Source organism: Rhipicephalus microplus, chromosome X (assembly GCF_043290135.1).
Source record: "Rhipicephalus microplus isolate Deutch F79 chromosome X, USDA_Rmic, whole genome shotgun sequence".
Taxonomy (NCBI): Eukaryota; Metazoa; Arthropoda; class Arachnida; order Ixodida; family Ixodidae; genus Rhipicephalus; species Rhipicephalus microplus.
The window spans coordinates 254263536-254289064 of NC_134710.1; the positions used below are offsets into that span (position 1 = coordinate 254263536).

The 25529-nt window shown below is 45.5% G+C and overlaps 2 protein-coding genes across 3 annotated transcripts in view; one reads left to right on the forward strand and one right to left on the reverse strand.

Annotated features, from left to right (window-relative positions):
* LOC142776066 (uncharacterized) overlaps window positions 1-18317 on the reverse strand; it is a 119389-nt gene extending 101072 nt beyond the window's left edge. The window contains exon 1 of one of the 2 annotated variants that reach the window (XM_075878947.1): window positions 18185-18317. Coding sequence is in view for 1 of the 2 variants with exons in the window: in XM_075878948.1 (XP_075735063.1) it covers window positions 18185-18189 (5 nt within the window). In the remaining variant the exon portion in view is untranslated. The remainder of the gene's footprint in view (window positions 1-18184) is intronic. The other variant, XM_075878948.1, reaches the window with a different exon arrangement.
* LOC142776067 (uncharacterized) overlaps window positions 1-25049 on the forward strand; it is a 112043-nt gene extending 86994 nt beyond the window's left edge. Inside the window, exon 3 of the mRNA XM_075878949.1 lies at window positions 24559-25049. Coding sequence (XP_075735064.1) covers window positions 24559-24894 — 336 coding nt within the window. The 3' untranslated portion in view covers window positions 24895-25049. The remainder of the gene's footprint in view (window positions 1-24558) is intronic.
* The last annotated feature ends 480 nt before the right edge of the window (window positions 25050-25529 follow it).

Consider the following 25529-nt stretch of genomic DNA (forward strand, 5'->3'; position numbering starts at 1 on the left):
CTTCCATTTTGGACTCGCTCACTACATATAAGGCCTTATGCTGGCTGCTCTCCGTCTCATCATAATTTGGTTCTGGTTTTACTGCGCATTTGCTACTGAACATTCTTTTTTTTTTGTATTCTCTTTCTATGGTGTGCCTGGATGTTTATTCACTCATGTTCTTACCGCTGAAATGGGCACACGGGAGAGGTTTTGCTACATGATTCATTTCATTACAATAAAATTTGGCATATCCCACGTACAGTGGGAATCGATGATATGCGAAGCATGCACGAATGAGAAATGTTGATATGTCTCTTTAAAATCAGCACAACGTTACGAGGAGGGAGTAAATGATGCCGTACATGACTTCCGTGTCATGATTATCTTGTTTGGATGTGACGTTTACCTTCGTTATCTGTTCACGTCGCGTGATACCAAATTTAGTATATGTGAAGCTAGCGAAACGACCGCGAACACGCTGTGAGCGTGGTATGTTATCATGTTCTTACACGACACGCGTGTCAGAATTATCATGCTTGCACCTGTCATTATACTTTCGTCATTCATTGACGTCACGTAACACCAAATTTGTTATATGTGAAGCTAGCAAAATGGCCGCGAGCGCATCATGAAGGGCTCAGTATACTCCCATGTAGCGTTCACGCTCGAGCACACTGGGCACAGCGACGCTTCGTTAGAAAAACGCGAGCACTGTACAGTCTGATGCCAGGCGCGGCTATCGTGCGTCGGCGCCGCCCGACGGCAACTGGCGTGAAATGCGACATGCTGCATTTAGTGCCGATGCGTTACCAAGACAACACTGCGTCTCCCTCTTTTCATTATGGAGGGACGCCGGACGCGCTGAAACGCGCATGCGTCAAAGCAACGAGGCGCGCCTGCGAGTATAGGGCAGGACCGGCGCCTGGCGTGGCAACGCCAGCGTGACGCGACGAAATAAATGCCGGAGAGCACGCGCACCGCGTCACGTCACAATGTATTGTCGCCTTGACTTAGGCATGTAGTCATGCTTTCACATGACACGCATGTCATGATTATCATGTTTGCACCAGTCACATATCTTCGTCATCCATTGGCTTCACGTAATACCAAACTTGGCATATGTGAAGCTAGCGAAACGGCCGCGAGCGCATAATCAGTGTGGCATGTAGTCATGCTGTTACATGACACGCATGTCGTGATTATCATGTTTGGATGTGTCATTTACCTATGTTGTCCTTTCGCGTCGCGTAATCCGAGTTTGGTACATGTGAAGCTAGCGAAACAGCCGCGAGCGCATCATGAGTGTAGCATGTGGTCATGTTGTTACATAACATACATGTCATGTTTATCATTCTTTCACCAGTATCATATCTTCTTCATCCATTTACGTCTCGTAATGCCAAATTTGGTATATGTGACGCTTCCGAAACGGCCGCGAGCACACCATGAGCGTGGCATGTAGTCATGTTGTTACATGACACGCGTGTCATGATTTTTATGTTAAGTATGTCGCTTGTGTTCGCCATGTAATCATACTATACGATACAAGTTTTTCAACATGTCATGTGAACGAAACCACCGCAAGTGCTACAAGACCATGAAATGTAAATCGTGACGTTCATGACATGTCATCATTTTCATGTTATGACCAGTCAGTCAGTCAGTCAAGAACTTTAATATATGGTCCTGAGGAGTTTAAGCCACCAGGGTGCCCACGTGGGACATCCTAGCAGCCGCTACCGTAGGCGACGCCCGAGTCGGGGCGGGAACGTGGTGGCGTTCCGCCAGTTCTTGGGCCCTCTGGACTGCCTTAAGTTGGTTTCGGAGATTGGGGCTCCTGAGTGCCTCCTCCCAGTCGGACTCACTGGTGAGAGGTCCCTGAGGTAACGCGGGACATTGCCAGAGCATGTGCGCGAGTGAACAGTACACTTCTGTGCAATCTGGGCACTGTGAATTTATGTCTGAGTTATAATGGCTGAGTCGGCCCCGTGATGGGTACGATCTCGTTTGTAACATTCTAAAGGCTACTTCTTGCGCGCGTTCTAGTTTTGAATGGGGTAAAGGGTATCGGCTTCTGTTGTGTCGGTAGTGGGAGGTAATTTCATGGAAGGTGAGTAGTGGGTCATTAAACTGCACGTCTGGGCCCAGCTCTTCGGTGGCTGATTGATCGTCACGGCGGGTCAGTTCTCGTGCTCGATCATGAGCCATTTCGTTGAGGTTGGGTTGTTGTGGGTGAACGTCTTTGCCCATGTGGGCAGGGAACCAAGAGAGGTAGTGCGAGCCCGTATTTTTCCGTGTTTGTAAAATGCGGGCTGCTTCTGGAGCGATGTTGCCGGTTTCGTAAGCCCGAATGGCGGCGCGAGAGTCTGTGAAGACATTAGTGAGTGAGGGGTCGGTCATCGCTAAAGCTATAGCAACTTGTTCGGCTATGGCGCTTGTTGATAGCCTAACCGAGGCGGCTGAGCGTAGGGCTCCGTCGCCATCTACTACCGCGAGTGCGAAAGAGGAGGAGTTACCGTATTGCGCTGCGTCGACGAATGCGGTAGAGTTGCGATTCGCGGCGGTACGGTTTAGGATCGCGCGAGCGCGGGCCAGCCGTCTGCCTTCGTTGTGTTGTGGGTGGACATTTCGCGGAAATGGGGTTACCATGTAAGTAGCTCGGACAACTCTGGGGAGGGTTACTTCGCGTTCAAGGCAGGGGTGTGGGGACATGCCGGCCTCGCTTAGAAGTCGGCGGCCTGCCTTGGAGGAGGAGAGGCGGATCACTTGGGCCGTGGTCTGGGCCTCGATCACTTCATCGATGCCGTTGTGCATGCCTAGTTGGTCGAGACGGGAAGTGCTCGTGTTTTGAGGCAAACCAAGGACTTGTTTAATGCTTTTGCGCATGAGTGTGTTTAGTTTCGTCTTTTCTACCTTCGTCCAGTTGTGGGCAGAGGCGACGTAATTGATGTGACTCATTAGGAACGCGTGGTATATGCGCAGAAGGTTGGCCTCTCCAAGGCCTCGTCTACGACCCGAGACTCGCTGAATGAGTCGGAGCATGTTCTCTGTTTTTGCTGTGATATGTTTAATTGTTCTTGCATGACAGCCAGTGGCCTCGACGAGGAGGCCGAGAATGCGTATGGAGTCCACTCGGGGTATTCGCTGCCCATCTTTGGCGTGTAGCGCTATGGGTAGATCACCTAAGGGTGTTAAGTTACGAACGCCTTGGCGAGATTGCCGGTACAGTAGCAACTCTGATTTTGTGGGCGACAAACGAAGTCCAGTGTTTTTTAAGTAGTCTTCTGTGGTATCGAGAGCAGTTTGAAGGGCTTGCTCCAACTCCGCCAATGAGCCTCCTGGGCACCAGATGGTGATGTCATCTGCGTATATAGCATGGTTTATGTTTGGGATGTCGCGGAGTTTGTCAGATAGTCCCTTCATTACTATGTTAAAAAGGAGTGGAGAAATGACTGCCCCTTGTGGTGTCCCGTTGGAACCTAATGTGTAAGTATCGGATGTAAGTTGCGATAAATGCAGCTGAGCTGTTCGATTTTGCAGAAAAGAACGAATGTACGCCTGGAATCTTTTACCGAGACCAAGGCTGGCAATGGATTCCAGTATAAAGCGGTGTGAGACGCTGTCGAATGCTTTAGTGAGGTCTAGGGCGAGAATGCCACGAACATCTCTCGTTTTTGAGTCGAAGATCTGTTTCTTTAGTAATAGCATGACGTCTTGTGTTGAAAGGTGCGGACGGAACCCGACCATGTTGAACGGAAAGAGTTCGTGATCCTCTATGTAGCGCGATACACGATTTAGGATGACATGTTCAGCTGCTTTTCCTATGCATGAGGTTAGGGAAATCGGGCGTAGATTGTCGAAGTTGAGTGGTTTACCTGGCTTTGAGAGAAGGATTACCGTGGCCGTGCGCCATTGTTCAGGTACCTGGCCAGTTTCCCACATGTAATTAATGTCTTTTGTGAGTAGTGTGATGGCTTGGTCGTCTAAATTTCGCAACAGGCGGTTGGTTACCTTGTCAGGACCGGGGGCTGATCTGCTGTTGAGGTTGTGTAATGCCTCCCGAATTTCTGACTCCGTGAAGGGTTCGTCGAGTTCGGGTATCGTTTCGCATTCTATTTCTGGGTAGTCGGTGGGTTGTGCTGTGTTTAAGGGGAGGTGACGTTTGGAGATTTCTTCAAGAAAGGATGAGTTTGTTCCTCCCATCTTTTTGTGCGAGTGTAGGAGCCGGTCTATGGCATGACTCTGGTTGTTTTTTGTTTCGCAGTCGTCCAGCATGTATTTTAGGAGGTTCCATTTACCCCCAGTTCGCATGCGGCCGTCGACCGCCGAGCAGAGTTCATGCCATTGGAGTCGTGTGAGCTCCGTGCAATATTTGGCAATGTCTTGGTTCAGTATTGATAGACGTTTTCGTAAGCGTCTGTTTAGTCGTTGTGTTTTCCAGCGCGCGAGTATTGACGCTTTTGCCTCGAGCAAATGTGCGAGGTGTGGGTCCATTCTCGGGACCTCGAGTTCTGTTTGTATTGTTTTCGTTGTTTTGGCTATGTCTTCCTGAAGTGAGGTGAGTAGTTCGATGAATGTGTTGTATTCCTTTGTGTTGTTTTTGCGGAGGGTGCGGAAGGCATCCCAGTCCGTCAGCGTGAATGTACGGGGTGGGGCTGATGCGTTGGGTAGTTCGGTTCGTATGATGAAGTGATCGCTGCCCAGATTTTCCTGCGTATTGGTCCAGGTGTGGCCTGTGACGTTACGGGTAAATACCAAGTCCGGCGTAGTGTCGCGTTGTACCGATGTTCCAAGTCTCGTAGGGAATCGGTGATCTGTGATGAGTGTGAGGGACAAGTCGTCAATTGCTCGCGTGAGGTTAGTGCCTTTAGCCGTTGCCTGGGGGTAACCCCATGACGGGTGGGGGGCATTGAAGTCTCCTGCTATAACAAGCGGAGAGTTTCGCGCGAGCGTTGTGGCTTTAGTTAAGAGCGCGTGGAAGGACTGTCTGTAGTCTGACGGGGAGCTGTAAACGTTAAGGATGAAAACGCTTTGTTTTAAAAAACGGTTTGGTACGAGTTCGACGAGTATCGCTTCTAGGCGGCTGCGGGTGGGTAATACCTCATGTACTATGTGAGCAAATTTCTTGCTAATCAGCGTGGCTATACCTCTCTTGGTATCCCCTCGTTGTGAGATGGGGTGGTAACCCGATAATGTGAGAGTATCACAAAGGGTCTCCTGCAGTAATATTACATGAGGCTTCTTGGGTTGCACTTTAATGTACTGCAGCAGTGGGGTTTTACGGGTCGCGAAGCTAGCGCAATTCCACTGCCAAATTTCTAACGTGTTTTGGGTTGTGGAAGCCATGATGATTACATTGAATTTGGTGGCCCAGGCAGATTTGCCGTAGGATCCACAGAAACTACTGTTCTGGCTTTGGTTTTAGCTTTTATGGTGGCTTTTTGCTCTAGTGCTTCCACCCGGCGTGACAGCGTGTCGATGTTATCGTGGTTTTCTCGCGTGAGACGTAAGATTTCGTTTAGAGTGTCTTCTGGTGAGTCGCTGTCATTCGTGTCCGCTTCGCGGAGTGGTGGGGCTCTGCGTTTAGGTTTGCTAACATCTACAGTGGATGAGGGGGGATCTTTAGGAGCTGTGAGAGTTTGTATTTGGTGCCTCGCCTCATTTAGTTGTGTGGTGAGCTGTTGTATGGTTGCCCGAAGACCTGCTAGTTCTTCTCGTAGAGTTGTAACTACCTCGCTTTCATGCTCTGGCAATGAGGGCCGCGTTACCTTTGTGACTGGCGGCGTGCTCCGTAGCGGTGGTTTCTTCCCTTGGACTCGGTCCGCCCATGTCAGCTCAGCCTGGCGAGGTGGGGAGTGTCTCCTGGAGCGGGAGTGGCTGCGCTGGGCACTGCGACGTCTCGCTGTCGGTGTGAGGGAGCGGCTTCGCCTGGATGTCGCATAGGTGCTCGAGGTGGCGCTGGAATCGCGGGAGCTGGCTCCACTCGATCCTCGGGAGCGGCTACGACCGCGTCGACGGCGTCGGCGTCGTCGTTGGCGTACGATGTACGGAACTTGAAATTTACGTTTACAGTCCTTATCGGCAGTGGGGTGTGGTCCACCGCAGAGGGTGCAGTGGGGCTTACATTGGTGGTTTTCGGGTGGGGTTTTGAGGCCGCACTTTCGGCACCACGTTGTGTTAGGATTAGGGCAAACGTCTGCACGATGGCCGAGGCTGCCGCAGTTGTAACAAACTTCCGTGTGTCTGCGGAAAAGCGTGCATCGAACTATGCTCGCCCCGCAGTATACATAATTGGGAACTTGCATTCCTTGGAACAGGATGGTGACGGCTGTGGTGTTCTTGATGCGTTTCACCTCCAGGGCACTCGGGTTGCGCTTTGTGACGATCAGTTCTCGGAGCTGGGTATCGGTGAGGTCAATGTCAATGCCTCGGATGACGCCTTTGCACGTGTTGTCGGGTGGAGCCGGATATACAGCAACTCGGTACAGAGTGTCTCGCAGACGTAGTTGCTGTACCATGGTATAAGCTCGTGCGTTTCGTTCGATTGGGGTACACACTACAAAAATGTTCTGGGTGACATTTGGGCATATAGAGTCTTCCATGAGGTCTTGAGGAGCCAGGGCGGCGGCCATCGCCAGGGCTTGCTCAAACTGCACCGGCGTGATTTTAGCCACGTTGAGGCCATCTCGGGGCCTTACGATTATGCGATATGTGTCCCTCGGAAGTTGAGGGAGTCTTGAGGTAGCGACGAGGCGTTGGTACGCGCTTCTCGGTTCGGCGGTGCGGCCGCCGTCCCTCCGTCTCCCTCGCGTACTTGTTGGTCTTGCGTCTTGGGATTGGTTAGCTTTGCTCTTGCTTGGCTTACGGTTGTACGCCGTAATCCAGCCTGGGCCATTCGCTTCTTCAGGCGATATTGCTTCGCCTTCGACGATTTCCATGATGAACGGGGTAAACTTGCGGGATAGGCCCAAGCCTACCCACCTTGGCTCACCGGAGCAAGGCTTAGCCCGCTAGGGGTAGCGAGGCAGCGGCGGCGTAAGCACTTCAGAAGGCCAAAAGTAGAGAAAGAGTCCACCCACCGAAATAAATACGGTGTCCACGGAATTCTCGTAACTTGGTGCGTACGTTGGTGTGCAAATCACGGTGATTGTAGGCGGCAAACCGCACACAATCATTGAAGATAGCGGAAGCCGATGTTCTAACGCCCGCACAGGTCGGCTTCTTCTTCTTCTCTGTTATGACCAGTCAAATATGTTTTTCATACAGTCATGTTATGCCATAACAACTTTGGTATTGATACCATTATCGAAACGGCCAGGAGAGCTAAAAGTCGTAGGCGGCTAGATAGACAGATACGCTGAAAGTCGCCGAAGGTCGCTAAAAAGGAAAATGGGAGGAAAAGAATGCCAGGGAGGTTAACCAGCCTATAGGCAGCCGGTTTGCAACCCTGCGCATGGGAGGGGGGTGGGGGAGATGAAAGATAGAGAGCAGAGAGGGAAGAGGGATAAACATTACGTTACCACCTTCCAAGTGTGATGAACAAATGGAAACTAACAACTGATAATCTGCGTACTGTTTAAACTGAAATGTTAAATTGGATGTGCTGATTGTGTTGTAAATGAATGTTGGGTGATTTCTGTAATGGTTATTCCGTTTTTATTCTTTCATACATTGCTTTGTAATGCATATTTTTGTATGTATTTCAGAGTTGTCATTCTATTATTTGCTGTCATGGGCCACATGCGTGTTTCTTTTTGTATTGTCGCTTTCCGCTGCCTGTAATTTTTGTATTTTTGTAAACTTGTAGTTTAGATTTTTTTTTTTTCTGGGTGGAGGGGCCAGTCAAGCTGTGAAATGCAGCTTTTTTCCCTTCGCACCAAACCACGTATACAGTGTATTTTCGTGTACTTGTCACGTGGTTAACTAAACTCAAACTCAAACTCAAAACTTTCGGCAGCACACGCGCTCACACTCAGTCATAGTCCAGTCTTGTCTTTCGCGGTGTGTGACATTGCTGTTACAGCCGCTTGTTCAAGTCCGTGTCGCGTAGGAATTTTAACAGAGCTTTTGTCGCCTTCTGTTGCAATGTCTTCTCTCGGGCACTTGACAGAATAGTGTCCACAGACATTTGGCTGTTGTCGATGCGCGCAAAAATGGATGCCAGTGACTGTCTCTGGATGGCATAAAGCGGACAGTCACACAGGATGTGGTGTAGCGTCTCTTCGCAATGACAAGCATCGCAGAGAGCGTTGTCGGCCATTTCTATGACAAAGGAGTAAGATTTTGTAAATGCCACTCCTAGCCATAAGCGATGAAGAAGGGTGGCTTCTCTTCGGTCGAGTCCAGTGGGCATGCGGAGAGTCATCAAAGAGGACAGGTGGTGTTGACGATTCGCATCGATGCTTGGTGCACACCATAGTGAAAACGTGATTTCACGCGCAAGTCGTCGAAGATTACTGGCAGCATCGGTCCGCGAAAGGGGTATGGCTTCTTCTCGTGTTCAATCAAGGGCTGCCCGCGCGGCAGTATCGGCATGTTCGTTCCCTATGATGCCGCAGTGACTTGGCAGCTGAAACGTCACATGATCCCCTTTCTCTTGTGAAGTGTGGAGGAGGCATCGAATTTTGAAAAAAAGCTGTTTGTACGGACCGCAACGTATTGCTGAGAGCACAGATTGTAGGGCAGCCCTTGAGTAGCTGAAAATCGACCATTGTTGCGGTGGTTCCTGATTGACCACACAGAGTGCAGCACGCAAAGCAGCTAGTTCCGCTGTTGTAGATGCCGTGGAGTGGTCAGTCCTAAAGCTGATGGTAACACATCTTGCTGGGACAACTACTGCAATGCTTTGCATTTAATATTGTGAGATGAGCAATGCGTGCGTGTGGGCGTGTCCACCCTCTCTATATCTAAAGTTTATTGGATCTTGTGGTACCACTCAAGTCTCGTGATGCTTTTCAGTTCGCGTGCAGTAGTTTATTCGTGTTTTAGGCCCGCAAGTTATTACTGAAATATTTTGAATTTCCGCTTGAAGCTTTTCGGCATTGTGATTGCCGTGCATGTGTTACAAATGACTAACGATAATTGCGAATCAACCTAACCTTATTTTTTGGTCAATGACAGAAGCATAGTGGGAGGGGTGGCTTTATTGTTAGTCCCCTAATTCCGCGTTTTCACCGGACCGCCTAACATTATCTTTGTTTTCTTCGGGCCCCTCTTTAGTTTGTTTTCTTTCGGGCCCCTCATACTTTAACGTGTATTTCTTTTACATCTCCAAATTATTTTTTTTTTCGTGAATCATCGCCGGCATTACTAAAAAGCGCGATATTGTCCGCAGAACTCAAATAACAAAGATATTATACGTTAAGCCTTATTATTTTGTTTTCGTTCTACTTCTTTAATATTATGAAAGTGCCGCGAATCCTATGCAAGAGATTCTAACTCTTACTGAGCGCACTACCGATCATGATTTTCTTGCTTTTCTTGAGGGATACTGTGGTTATGGGGTCGTTTAAAAGCACGTAATAAACTTTTACGTAGCATAGGCTACTACAAATATGAGTATTGCTGATGACACTTTCTTTTATCCTATTCGTACTTACGTCATGGCTGTAAGCGTCTGCTTATATGTAAATATTCGTGTTTCTTTATATGTTGATTTTTTCAATTTGTCTGGGGCAGCACAATGTACGAAACTTTTTTACTAGAGGGAAGGGGGAGCAGGTGTTTAACCATACTTCATTATGTTCATACGTGTAGTTTGTATGTGTGCGCGTACATAAACACATGCATCCACGCACTCCTGCCTAGGCCAGGCGTCCGTACAATTTTCGCAGCTGTAGTTAGTTTTGATAGTAATGAGGTGTTCATAGCACTACCATGGTTCTATGCTTGAGAGAACTGAAAGATGTAGCTTTATTAATTTATCGTCCCGAAACGGTGATAGGATCTTTTTCATACCAAGAAAAGTGTTGAGGCTTGATAAGGACAAAAAACAACAGTACTTTCAATGTAATTATTTCATTTTTCGTTCTTTGTTTTGATTATCTCTACAGTGAATATAACATTATATTGTGCATGCATATACGTACCTTGTATTGTTATGATCTTGACATCTGCATTCGTTTGTAGGTAAAGTTTGCAGATTTGCACAGCATAATTTTTTACATTTTAATCGGGACATGCACATGCATTTCACACATTATATTGAGGTGTTTGTGTTATTAAAGAAAACTTATTTCTTATTGATTCATGAAGAGCGCACAATAAGTATCCAAAGATGTTTATATTTGTAGACACATTACAAAATATATCATAAGATTGATTTGCAGCGCATGTTTGATTACAAATGAACTGCGTCGTATTTTGCAGGTATGTTTCTTGCTATAGGCCACCACTCTATCAATGACAGGAATATTTCACTTTTCTCGGAATTTATTACAGGCTCAATATTTTCGGAGTATTTTACACGACTCAATTCTACAAATTGACTACGAATTGAGTACTAATTTGATTATTACAAATTGACTACAAGTTTGGTTACTGTGATTCGGTTTGTGGTGGCAGCTATAAAACTCCGACGACAGAAAGACTCATGAAAACATACGATTGACGACATCACTGCCGTCTATTCCTATATTTGCTCGAGTACAAGTGTTTGCTCAGTATTATACACTGCACCATGATTCAGAAGCACAGCCTCAGAGGGACGGGACTTGGACAATGTCGGTAAAAGAAGTTTACATAGTTCCCACGCTGAGCGATAACACCTTCACATTTAGGATATTCTGTGTGTGCCAAGAGTTTTACTAAGCACACAGTGCTCTAGTACATGCCTCAAGGCCTTCAACGTGCACTTCGGTGACGTTCAGGATGGTAACTATATGTGAATGAGGGGGTTCTGACCCCCACCAGATTTTTTTGTAATGCTTTAGCTTTTCGGGTGCTACAAAAGTATCTCCGCGCTTTCAGACCGACCAACGTTGCCAAAGTTAGCCAACTTACAAAAACCCAGGCGGGTATGCTTGAATTCGTTCACTTATTTCTTCGTGGTATCAACTTCCAAGACAAGCACGCTCTATGAATGACGATGGCACGAACGCAGACCAAAGCAACAACTCAATTACACAAAGTATAAATCTGCTACTTCAGGTGCTTATTAGCAAAGGAAAACACATGCAGATATTGAGACACACACACACACACACACATATATATATATATATATATATATATATATATATATATATATATATATATATATATATATATATATATATATATATATATATATATATATATATATATATATATATATATATATATATATATATATATATATATATATATATATATATATATATATATATACGACGTTTAAGTAAATATTTCTAAATCAACAGCAACATTTTAGCAGCCAGCACTACACACTACATTTTTTGTTTATTTTTGCTTTTTTTGGAAGTCGTTAATTTGTGGAGTGTGAATTCTATAAGCTTAAATGTAAGCATTTTGGTAGAAATCTGTCGGGCTCGGTAGAAGATTTAAGAAGTTGGGAAGTTCGTAGAGGGCCGGGGGTGTGAGGAACGACTTGGTACTTCCTCAGGATCTGCCTGTGTTTGTCACAAAACATATCCGTGTCTTGTTTTGCCAAAACTGTGTTTCTCCATTTCCAACATGTTTCCGAAGCCGTGAACGTATACAGAGGAGGTCGTTCCTAGATAGCGGTTCAAGTTTGTTGGCGTGTTGTAAATGTGTCTGGACTCGCGCAAGGACCTCCTTCCGAACTTCCTCTCTGTTTCTATAACAGAAAAGCTGTAGAAGTCGATCATATGGTCAGGCTGCTCAAGCTCTCTGCAAAAGCGCCGCGTCGCACTTCTGCCTTCCTGACGTCGTTCTTAAGTTGGCGTAATCTTAACGAGTGGGAGCGGAAGTTCATTCCTGCCCGGCAAGGCGCACGTTAGCGCTCAGCGGCTGACTCCCTCGTCAGGAACGCCAGTCCAAGCCTTTCGGCCGCTCCACGGGCTTTCTGAATGCAAACATTCGCTTTTGCCCACGTAGCTGGCTGGACACTCTGAACACGGCAACTTGCAGGCTACTCGCTGGTGTTGCTTCTTCCTTCGGCCGTGGTAGCAAGCGGGTGAGCGTCGAAGCAGGCTTGCGAACCACCTCGACCCCTGATTTTCCGAGAATCGCGGAGAGCTCTTCACTGGCGCCTGGCACACATGGGATGACAATGCGCTTGGCTGGCTTCAACTATTTTTCTACCAGTGGGGTGACCAGCGAGGGAAGGTTGTCGCGTAGTGTGTCTTTCATGGGTCCCTCTACACGGTACAGTGATCGTTTTCTACCCATGCTGACGCCTGCTTAAATAACAAAAACGCAGGCAAAAAACGGAAAGAAAACAAGAGCTATCTAAATGCACAACGCTGGGTAATATTTTTGTCAGTTTGTACTTCTCGAGGGGGCGTCACAAAAGTGTAAAGAGTGAACTTTTTCGTTGATAAATGCAAAACCAGGTTGCCGAGATGTATTAATAAAGGCAAGCTAACTGAAAAAAAAATGTTTAGAGTGATTTATGTTGTTGTATACCATAATTGAAAAAAACAAATGCCGTAGGTAAATATTGTGTTACTGTGTTGCTTTCCGGCACTAAAACTCAGCTGTTCCTCCAGTAGTTCGTCACGTACACCTCAGCACCAAAAATGTAACCCTACCATCTGTGATCAATATTTTAATATGAGCATTTAGTGTGTTCACCTACCTGTACGGTGAACAGTTTAAAAAAAAGGCAGGCTTATCAACAGAATGCAATTCTAGTTTCATGATGCATTTTATTGTCGCTTCCCTTTGTAACATTTACAAACTAGACCACTTCGGGTGCTTTAGCACTGTGCAAAGAAATGCGAATTGTATAGCATTAATATATAAACGATCGTTATTGCTGAGCTTAAGAAAAAAAGCAGATTTTACTGGCACGCACGAGAAGACTGTGGAAGCAACGATGCTGGTGGCCTACCCCAATTCCTTTCATTTACTTTACCTCTTCCTCAGTTTTCTTTCTCCCTTCTTGCTACATCAGTCTATCGGCTCGTTATATATATATATATATATATATATATATATATATATATATATATATATATATATATATATATATATATATATATATATATATATATATATATATATCAATGCTTTGTTTACGCTTAGCAGACATATGTGTTCCAAGTTCGGAGAGGCCGTCGGGCGGCCAGGCTGGAAATGAAGTTTAAACACTCTGCCGTTCAAAATAAAATGCTACATGTATCAAGCATGTAATTCACCTAAATTTTCATCCTACGCTCTTGTCTAAACTGTGGGAGGATCGAAGCTGTAACACTGTATACGATGGCACCAAACGTAAACATCATTTTTCTTTCTTCCTGGAAGGAAAATCAAAGCATATTTCTGCCAGTAATGACATCACGTTAACAACTAATGGAATATTATCAATAAATACCTGTTTTATAGACTAATAAAAAATGTTCTGCATCACTTTTTTTTCTTGGCTGCAGCATGATTAGTGTTCCTGCCGTTGCCATGTTTACAAATACATCAGCGAGACCATTGAGTGAAAAGGTGGATTATCATCAATATTTCCCAATCTAATATAGGCAATAATTATGGTGCATTCACTCTTCTATCGCAAAATCAAGCTCTGAATTCCGACAACATCCGGGGGCGAGAGGAAGCACTACATACTTGAGATGTACACCTAAATAAACAGTGTGGGTTTAAAATTGCTTATAAGTTAAGCATGCTAGCCCTTACATCGTACGCCAAGGATCCCATTCGATACCACAGGCCTTCAACACATTTATCAATAATGCGGAGATCGTTGCACATTCGACTATCTGTTGCATAAAGCAGTTGTAATGTGCGCAATAACGCTATGAAATTTCCTTTCACATGTCGCAATGAAATCTCGCCAAATGAAGTGTTACATAAATAATTTATCTATTACTATTTGTAATATATCAAGGCGATTGAAATGAGCCAAAAACATAAAGACACAATAGTTCTAGGTGTAGCAAATCTTTTGTTAAACACACGATGCTGCATAATCTGAAGTTGCGAATCTCGTTAAATTAAATGTTGTCAGGTAGTAGTGGAAAAACAATCAGGCACACGCTGTCCCTTGAAGCAGGCATTGTTTGAAGTACAGTTTACGGAACTATACTGAGTACCTTATAAAATCAGACACATGCAATGAGATGCCAGCAAATGAGAGGTTAACACTAAATTACAAAAAGTTCTACAAAAGCCGCTCCTTCAGCTTACACTGTGCTGTCGGTCCCGAGAATCTGGTGCTATTTTCTCAATGGAACTATACTTAGCTCCTTACCCACATCGACGCAAAAAATAAGCTCTACGAAGAAATAAGAAAGCGAAAGAGCTTCCGCAAAGGATAACCGAACAGTACAATCTCGGAGCGTTTACTATGTAGTTAACAAGCACATTCCATTCCTGCCCCTTGACTAGTGTATTGAACACATTATTTATTATTATTATTTATTTGCAGTTACTGCAATCACCATTTGGGGATTTCAGCAGGGTGGTACATATACTTAGTCGCTGACAAAAACATGACGGTAAAAGTGATGAATAAAAGTAAGCAGAGCTACAGTCAGAACTAAAACCACTTTGGTATCTTCTGTAAGAGTCGAGTAAGATGTTTTTAGGTGTAGTTCACCCTTCAGCTCCACCTATTTATCGGGCACTAGAAGTAATTGCGTAATATACGCGAAACTGCGTGCGCATGATGCGTTCAAGTATACAAAAGTATTTCAGGACATATCTTTGCACCATTGAAATAATTTAAATTGTATGAGTTCTGTCATGTTTTTTTGATACGTTGTTGCAAAAAAGTAGTTTTTCTAATAAAAACTTTGCTGGCAATGCGAAAATTACCTATGTTCAGTACACTCACACCAAGATGCAATTGGTGCACATCGTGCTCAATTTAGAAGGAAAAAAAGAAAACAAGAGGTGGCTTGACGTGACACTCTTCAAGCCCAGTCATAAAAATAAAACTGGGACATGCTGGGAATATATCAACAGCATGAAGCATGAAGAGGATCAACTTTTTCTCGGGACAAAACAAACCCCGCTTGTGTTATATAAGACTAATAACCTAACAGGGCCAAAAGCAGCGCTCTATCTAAGAGAATAGCAGAATATGTGTACCTATTTGTTCAACAAATTAATCCCTGTGTCCAATATACTGGACATGCTTCTCCTGTGAAAATCGTTCTACTAACATCTTTCTTAATTTTTTGCGTGCTTTTCAATAGCCCAGTAGCTAAAAAAACAAGATTAAAAACTTTGTTCTGCCCTACAGAAAGTTTGGGTCGGAAAGTAATATGGCTTAGCCTCAAATTAAGTATTGAACCTGATATTATGATTACAATAGATTACCTACGACGAGAAAAAAACTAAAGAGTGTAATGCAGTTGGTCCTAGCTTCTTCGTATATAAATTATCTATGACTATATCAAAACTGTGAGGACTCGAATTCAACCAAGGCAAGAAAAAAAAAAGAAGTCCTCAGTCTGAAAAATTGTTCATGGCTGGCCCGGAACCTGTTCGCGTACTCTACACAGGCCGGCTTTTAAACGGCGTGAGTAAGAATGCACTGACAGCGGGTCGCTATTCTTTGGTTCCCACAATGAGGGGCGGGCGAGAACAGGTTGAAGAGCGATGCCCCTTCCGTAGGGAACTCGTCAGCGCCGTGGTGGAAGGAGAAAAGAGGGAACGAGGGGGAGGGTTCAACTTCATGCGGCACGTGGTGGACGTTTAACGAACTAGCCCCTCGTGGGCCAGAATCCTGGCCTCGTATGCCTCTTTCGATAGTATGTGCCCTAATCATGTCATGTGAATGACCGTTCTAGTGTTTCGAAGAGTGTCATAGGAACAGGATAAACCAGGAAAGAATGACACGCCCAATTGTGTATCTTCCGAATTTATTTTAGGGCCTCTATATAGTGTTACGAATCGCCCCACCACCGATCCTGTGGCGTAGTGCGCCGAGGTCACGGGCCCCAAAGAATGTTCAGTAATGCGTTTCTCAGCTCACGGCGGCTTCTGCGCAGAGCTGATAGACGAGCGGACAAGGCGATGGTGAGTTGAGCCAAGGTTTACGTAGAGCATAGGATACAGGCGTTACATATTCGGCACTGGGGCCAACAGTTTAGGGACTCGACGAGCCCAGATGTCTTCTCTCTGACGCATACTTCGGTTAATTGGCGATGCGCCGCTTGGCTTTTTTATAAGCCCCGCGTGAGCTTTGACGTTACCAACGTCTAATCAGAAGCGCCGCTCACCGGGATGTCAGATTCATCCAGTCAGGAACCGCCGCTGGGTTGTACCCATAGACGATTGATGTTGCCACGCATTGCGTAAGACTCGCCAGAGTGAATGACGATGATTGCATCATCTGGCTGCTTTCGGGCCCGTGGGTTGAGGGGGAGCTCGCCGTGCGTTGCTTAAAGACTAGCTCTTTGAGAATCTGCTAAGAGTTATTCAAAACAAGGTAAGGAAAACGATCATGAAGCGCGGCAGACACAGCCACTTCGGTGCGAAGCTTACCGAAAGGGCCTTCAAGACAACTGTAGCGATCGATGAGCAAGCACTGTTACCCTCGGTAACTTGCCTGATTCACACGCATTCTCCTGTAAAGTCATCCGGAGGCACATACGAAGGTTCGGCAAAATCCATGGTGGCTGCTGAGTGTTGAAGTGCTCGACACGTTTTCCCATTCACACTAATTTTCTGAACATACGGCTCTAACAACCGCATGTTCTTTTCCGATTACTGGCGTGTTGCGAAAGCAAACTTTTGTTTACAGTTTATCGCCATGTACCCTTCCTTTTTGCAGTTCTATCAGATTAGTGGCTTCCGTTATTCAAACGCCCGTGTAGTATCAGTCCGTTATTTCGGAACCTCCCTCGATTTCTCCATTTCCGGTTACCCTTTCTTTACAGTGTCTTTCGTAAAAAACGGGTCCTTCCTAAAATTACGGTGTGGAGTGGGTTTGTCCTAATCAGGTTTTTTTAAGCCCTCTTTTCGTTCACTCTTCTCAACGCGCACTGCCCTAGTATGCAACTTTCGGCGAGTGTAGTACCCCTCAGCTAACTCTGCTGCCTTGTTTAGTTGTACTTCGCCAAGCTTGTCTTGCAGCCAAAACTTGACATCATCTTCGATGCAGCGGTAGAATTACTTTAATTCAATGCATTCTACCTCCTTATTGCGATCACCATAAACATATTCGCCCTTGAACAGCTAAGTTAAATCTGCTTTAAGACGAAACGCGAAGTCAACGTGTGACTAATTTCCTTTTTTGCATACCGGAACCTTCGCCGGAAAGCCTCGAGTGACAACTTGTAACGCCTCAAGACAACTTCCTTAACCTCGTCATAGCTCTCAAATGCTTTTCTTGAGAAGCACATGATCACGTCAGACACCTCACAGGGAAGTAGAGCTTACAGGTTCTGCGCCCAAAGAGACCACGCCAAGGCATTTCGCTCACAGGTGTTCGAACTTGACGAGATACTTCACCATGTCCTCGCCTACTACGAACTGTGGCAGTTGGTCCCGAATACTACGGCCACTGACCTGAACCGTCACAGAAGCTGTGCTAGGCGCCTGTGAACACTGTAGGATTGCCAATTCTATTCGTTTCATCTCAAGGGCGCTCCTGTCTTTCAGCCTCCTGACGGTGTTCTCGCCTTTCAGCCTCCTCACGGTGGGATTTGATATCCGCCCAGGCCTCAACGACTGCCTCAGCCACCACTCCTGCATTCTTCATAATCTCAAGGATCGCTTGCTTTCGTTTCGCATGGCCCAAAGTAAGGCCAAGTTCCTCACAAATCTCGATGAGCTCCTTCACTTTAGGTTTTTTATTGTTCACACTAGCCTCTGGCTGTTTGCCCCTGTTAAAAATCTACTAGCCGTACCTAATATAATTCGACTAGCAAGACGACGCACAAGAAATTTTTAACACTACTGTGTTTACGCTCTCCGCATTAACTTTGGTTTCAAAGCACTTCGACTTGGCTTAAAACGATCAAAGCTCACTTCCATGCTTCACGCAGCCCTTCTCTAAACTACCATAACCTGTGTTATAGCAGTCTCGTGAACTGAGGGGAAAACATCAAGCACTGACCGCATTGATGTCGCTGATGCCGGCCGATCCCGCAGCTGCCATCCTCTCTTACGACTCGCACCACCGCAGACACTGCTTCGTAGTCCGCCGACTTCACGGGTCGCCAAGGTTGTTCTGTAGCCCGTTTCTCAGCTCGCGGCTGCTTCTGCGCAGAGCTGATAGACGAGCGGACAAGACGATGGGAAGTTAAGGCAAGATTTATGTAGAGCTTAGAATACAGGCGTTACATATTCGGCACTGGGGCCGACAGCTTAGGGACTCGACGAGCCGAGATGCCTTCTCTCTGACGCATACGTCGGCTGCTTGGCGACGAGCCGCTTGGCTTTTTTTTATAGGCCAGGGGTGAGCTCTTACGTCCCCAACGTCTAATCAGAAGCGCCGCTCACCATGATGTCAGATTCCTCCAGTCAGGAACAGCCACTGGGTTGCACCTACGGACGAGTGATGTTGCCACGTATTGCGTATGACTCGCCAGAGTGAATGACGATGATTGCATCATCTGGCTGCTTTCGGGCCGTGGATTGAGGGGGAGCTCGCCGTGCGTTGCGTAAAACAGACTGGCGCTGCCGGGCTAGATGACGTCGTTGAGTTGATGGCCTTGGCACAGATTGAATTTGCAAAGGCAATTACGTTCGGTCTGGACTCTCAGGCGTAACACTTGACAGGGCATGCAAAGATGGACACAAAAGAGCAGGCAAGACACCGCAAACACCACTCTGAAAAAATCTTTATAAAGCTGCATAAATAAGGTGAATTGATGCATTTGTGGCCAGATTCCTCGCTCGGGTTTAAATTAGACAAGTGGCGGCGTGCCACAACTATAGCGCGGTGGCGTGATCTCTCTCAAAACTTCGGCGGCGGTGCGCAGCTCTAGTTCAAACGCCACTTTGCTTCTTCCATTACTCCCCTCAACTAAAACTGTGACAGAACCACCGCTTGGACATGAACAAGCAACAACATCAAAAGGACTGTAAGTCCCGTCTATCTTAGCTTCTGTTAAAACTTCATGCTCCTTTTTTAAAAACCTCTGCCAGCTCCGAACCTATATATACATCACGCTGCTAATGCATAGCCATCCTATGAGGCTGGAAAGTTATTATTAAACACAATTATTCAAAAGAAAAAAAACGAATATAATTGCTCCATACGAAGTCTGCTCTTTCCATTGATATTAATAATCTTTCCGACTGCACATAAGACAACCCAGCCAACCTTATTTGACTAGGTTGCGCTGTCTTGAAGGCAGAATAATAGTGCAATGAGCTAGGAGAAAGTCATTCAATATTGTCAGAGTGAGAATGAACTATAGACGTAGGATGAGTGCAGCCATTATGAAGTTGTTCGTAGCCGGGAACATGCGGCCTAAATTGGATCATTTCCAAGTTACCCTCTTCAACATCGTTGTACACTTCATCGTAGGCTAGACTATATATATGCAGATGTTAACGCGGGCAACCTTCGTGCGATTTTTCTATACTGAGCCGTCATCGCAGGTTTGCCCGGGGCTTATTATGCATCTACAGTAGTTCCCACTGATAACTCTCAAACGAACCCCGTCTCAAGTGAACCCTGTTTTAAGGGCCTCACTATATTTGCCACAACGCCTAGATTTGTAAAATGATATGGTGCTTCCCGTGCAGTGTGGTCTCGGCCAATCATCATATAATGCAGAGATAGCATAGATGTATAGATCCAAAACATGGCACGCAAGAGGACCCTGGCTCAAATCTTAAAGCCACGCTATTCTCTATCAGATTAAGAAAAACGCGTTTTCACAAAATTACATGAGCAGGTCTGCGGTGTATGGCCTGATCACCCAGACAATACAAAACTGCTGATGCATTTCATCACATGAACAATACTAGCCAACCTAGTGCAGTACTACATGACTTCACTACTTTGGTAAATGAGGCTGTACATTATACCGCGTGAGCATCTACTAGCCTGCCGATCGGCATCTTTTACAAGTACGCGAAGCGACCAGCAAGTACTTCAGGAAGATCAGTCGAACGCAACTTTCGTCTCATTGGCTCTTCCCACACGTTGGCCTCGCCTCTGTCACTATTGACTTGGAGGAAACATCTCTATTGATTGTATTTGCCGTTTCGACGTGTACCGACTTATTTGTATAGGGGCTCTGTGCTGGTGAAAGGAGCCTCAGATGAAAACATGTGCTTCCAGTGAAGTTGGTGCGCATGCACCACTCTTGCGAAACTCAAAACTTCACGCTGTTAGAAGTGCCTGGCTGGTGGAACTGTGTGCCCATTCAAAGCTCTGAATTCACGGTAAAATTCTATGCCTTGGAGTTGGTACCTCCCATGATACAGTAGAAATTGCGCAGTGTTACGTATTGGTGAACGCGGTGCACGCAACAAAAAGGCTTAGCGATGAATTATTTTACTTCCTGATGCATTGGGGGCTCTGCCACCTAATTCGCAATGACTATTTTTCACTGAAAAGAAATAAATCAAAGCTACATATTTTATCACGTCTCTTCCGTTAAAGGAGCATTGACATTAACTTCACAAATTTCGTGTTTTTTTTTTGCTTTAAAGAGACACTCAAGTCAAATAATTTACATCAGAGTGAAAGCTAAATGCATTACAACTTCTGAAACGGCAGTATTATTAACAACACTGTCATATTTACCGAGAAATAAAGGTAAATGCACAAGAACAAATGTGCCGAAATAGGACTTTCTCGATATGATCCCGATGATATCAGACGGACCACCCTCAATTATTCACTTGTAATCAATCTAGCTGCACTAAATACAGAACCTTCCGTGCATCAAGAGGCGCAATTAAATGCTGCTTATTCGTTTCTGTTTGATTCATGGAAAAAGAACCACTGGACATTACTATGGTGAATCGCGCGAATGAATCCAAAATTCAATTTTCACGTAGTTACACTGGACAGGTGGTCCGATCTGGCGGGTCGCAGTTGAACCAAAAACGTCTCCAATGTCGGAGTAAATGGCTGGAAATTGAATAATGGCCTCTGTTGCTGCTGTCGCTCCTGCTGCTTTCGGTCTGTTGTTACTAGCGCAGTAAAGCCATGCAACGTTGTGTACGGCAACAGTGACGTGATTCGGTCCAGTCGGTCCGCTTCTTGAGGCGGATAATTTGAAGCGCGCTAACCCGCTGCGTATACCACTAAAACGTCATTTTCTTTCAAAATAGGCGCTTCCTTGGCACAAAAGTAACACTTCGAGGTTTCTAGACCGCTATTTCAACAATAAACGACGACTTAATAGTTGCCATTAGTGGCCCTTTAACGAGTTACCGACCACCTAGGAACTATTCGCTAGTGATAATTCAACAGAGGTGTGAATAAATTGTTTTATAGCATTTACGGGGCGTGATTTCGCGAGGTCACGCCTCATATGATCACATGGCCATATAACACGGTAACAAGAGTTTCAGCTCGCATTTTGTCTCCTATAGACCATCTCACTGTTTACAAACAGAGCCCCTTGATGTTGTCCTGTTTCTTCCACCGATGTGCCAAAATATCATAGGTGGGCAAAAAGAGCTTTAGAAAATAACGCGCTGATTTTCTACACTTTCTCTTATTTGGCAAATTATATTCAAATGAATGTTTTTTTTGAGCTACATAAAAATGAGAGGTTCTTCCCATGAACTTTACGCACGTTCGTTTATCTAAAATTAAAGGGAGATATTTTTTTTTACATTTCCAAGGAACTTCAAAACGCGCTTTCAGTTTCGACGTTATGGGTCGATAAATGAAGTGACCGGAAGTTTTCTATGGTACAACGCTTGTGACCTTGAAACCATCTAGAGGGGAGCACGTGTTGTCCAGGGTTTGTCACCGTCGTCGCGGCTGTCATCAGGGTCTACATTTGACAAAGAAAGCTCTGAGGAATAGGACTGGAATTCGCATCGTCACAAATTATTTTCGCTTCTATCAATACCAAAGCATCTATTCTGAAATTGAAGCTGCTCCGAGTAGCTATGAGAAGGCACTGGAAGTGCCCACATAAGCCGTGCTGGCTGGTAGAAAGATGAAGCCACATTGTGGACAAGAGGGCACTTCTATATTGTTCACAAGAATGAGCACTTGAGGGGCTAATAATTAGTACTATTTATTCAATGCAAATAGTCGATTGCCCCGCCGCTGTGGTGTAGTGGCTAAGGTACTCGGCTGCTGGCCCGCAGGTCACGGGCTCGAATCCCGGCTGCGGCGGCTGCATTTCCGATGGAGGCGGAAATGTTGTAGGCGCGTGTGCTCAGATCTGGGTGCACGTTAAAGAACCCCAGATGGTCGAAATTTCCGGATACCTCCACTACGGCGTCTCTCATAATCATATGGTGGTTTTGGGACGTTAAACCCCACATATCAATCAAATCAGCAAATACTCGATAATCTTACTGGTGAAATGCGTCCGAGGTGCTCAGAATTCAGTTCGCGTCTGCCGAACGCCGAGCTCACCTGAATACTTTAACCAACCGCTTACCCACAAACGTGCTTTCGCATGCAAGAGGACCCTGGCTGTGTGTGTGTGTGTGTGTGTGTGTGTGTGTGTGTGTGTGTGTGTGTGTGTGTGTGTGTGTGTGTGTGTGTGTGTGTGTGTGTGTGTGTGTGTGTGTGTGTGTGTGTGTGTGTGTGTGTGTGTGTGTGTGTGTGTGTGTGTGTGTGCGGGTGCGGGTGCGGGTGCGGGTGCGTGTGTGTGTGTTAACACAGGCACGTTTAAACTCAATCATTTTATACAGCACCGCCAGTCCAGCAGCCGGGAATCTTTTATCGGCACGGGAGAAAGAGGGGCGGAGTGTACACAAGTGATTACGCCTATGTGTTCGTTCCCTTACTTGTCTTGTTATCCAGGCATGTGTACGTATTCATGCATGGACGTAAGATATTATATAATTATTCTTATTTGATTACCCCTCATAAGTACTGTTAAACGTCGATCTAACTAAAACTGACATTATGAAGTTCCTGATCTAACGAAGCAAATTTTATTCCTCAATCGGTACTTATACGTCTCCGTGTTGTCATAAACCAAATTAACTCACCTTACCTGACACCAAACTGATCTAACGAAGTTTTTTTTTCATAATGAGATCAGTAAGACAGCGGTAATCTTTTTATTTTTTGACAGACAGATATTTCTTTCAGTGCGCATTCTAATGCCGTTAGGTGAAAACATTTAGCCACTCTAGGTAAGACCCTTCGACAAAGCTACACGCCGCACTCATGTGCACGCAACGGACTTGCCAGTCGTTAGTGCTCTTACCTGTCATATGACGATTGGGGCGGCGGTGGTTTATTGTTCTTATATTTGCTCCCACAGGAAAACCGCGGTGATTCCACTTGTTATTTTATGGTTTATGCTAAAAAAATGGCTGGATCTTCTCCTCGCCACTGGTTTCCTCGGCCTCTTAACACGATCAGCGTATTTGTTGTTCCCGCCGTTGCCTATCGGCACCTTGTCATAGCTTCACGTGACCGTCTAGCTTGCCTGGATTGCCCGGTCATGCGATGCTTCTCGTACGCGCAGGTGAGGGCTAGTTGGCAATAAAACGTTGCGGCATCTTTTGGGTGTCACTACATTACGGCTCTAAATTTCTAAAGACCGAATATCTCCTTTCCTGAATTCATGAACTTCCCAATTTAACGAAGAAGTTCTAAGGGGGAATGGAGCACCACTAAGTTAAAAATCGACTTGCAACTCCGTTTATATCGCAGTGATATTTATTTTATGGTGCAATCATTGCGTGCTTTTCAAAGGTGTATATATAAAAATACTCGCTCCTCTATGTGACACCCAATCACGTAGTTCCTGTAGGCATCCGGGCACGCACTTACAGAAATAACCTACTATATAAAGTTTTGTAAGAGCATATTTCGACCAGTTGCGATGTGCTACATATAACTAGGGAAACCGGTTAACAAATAGGAAAAATACTCTGTCAAAACAGAAGTTTTGTGCATTCAGCCCCGGTCACGCAACATGTAAACTCACGCTACAGCACTGGTTCGGCCGAATGATGTATGGGACAATGTTGGAGATCATTCTTTTCAGGGTACTACGCCCACCTTTGCTTCGTATATGGTATAGAGATGGAAGGACCTCACCACCCAAATGCGCCTTTGATAAGATATTTAACGCCGCTGTAAAAGGCGTCGTATGAGATGGCTCGATATCACAGTTGGTAGTGTAGTCCCTATTTGGCGTTGTAGTATAAAGGATTGCCTACATTCTGAATTAGCTGGCTTGGTCCCTGATTTTAATTCATTTGGATTAAGTACGCATGTGAAATCTAGTGCATTTACCGACTCTAATACACGTGATATCGATGAATGTACTAATGAAGTTTTCACTTGCACGATTTTTCTATGTGCGTTCTCAGGCTGTCTGCGTGGTGTCCATGATGGTTATACTGTGGCAGACCCGCGGGCTGCACCCGGATACGCCTACGCCGAGTGGATACATCCTCCTCTCGTTCCGGATCTTTATAATCCTTACTTTGGTGCTGGCGTCGTTGAAGTTGTTCTTCAACTTGCGTGAGTTCTACTCGCAGCTGCAAAGTGAGGATTACATCCCACCGAAGGAGGCTCCTGAGCTTTCCAAGAAGGACGGCGGCCGAGGAGACGAGCAAGACGAGTTCACCGACTTCTGCCTCCGTGAGGGCTTCCCTCTGCCTGAGCAGCACAAGCCAGAAGATGTGTCCGTCCAGTTGGGTTAGGCTTCAAGTCTTCCACCGCACAAACTGTGTCTGCCACTCGGCTCGCGTCTAGTCACAGTTTGTCAAAGTCACCCAGCTTGTCATTGAAAACTTCAGGAGGAGGCACTGCCGCGGTTATGTGGTGTGGGTAGACAGCAATAAAACCTCTGAAATAATCCGGCTGTTACTTCTCGTACACACACCATTCTTGTAGGAAACTTCATAACAATCGCTGCTATCTCGATTGAAGTATAAAACGGATATTTGTTTTATAAATGACTTCACTACCTATCAGCAGCTTCTATTTCAGCTTCTTTCATGTATCATGAGGCTAGTTTACCAACGTTTGCAATGAGAACAGCACAGACAGGAACATATGACTATTTTCATTGACAGTGTGATTGAAGACGCAAGGGCTTGCAGGATGTCTCTGTCGGGTGTTCTTCTATTACAAACATGCTACAAAATTGTTCTTTTGGCTATTCACACGTTCAGCTGCTAGATCAATAGGGTAAATAAGCTTCATTTCTCTAAAAAGTACCTATTGTTTGCTAAGGGTTAAACTTCGACTGCATTACGCGCATTACGCCCGATATCGTAACTAATTCTCGTCTGTTTTTACTGTGAAATGGCCCTTCCAATACTAAAATGCTATG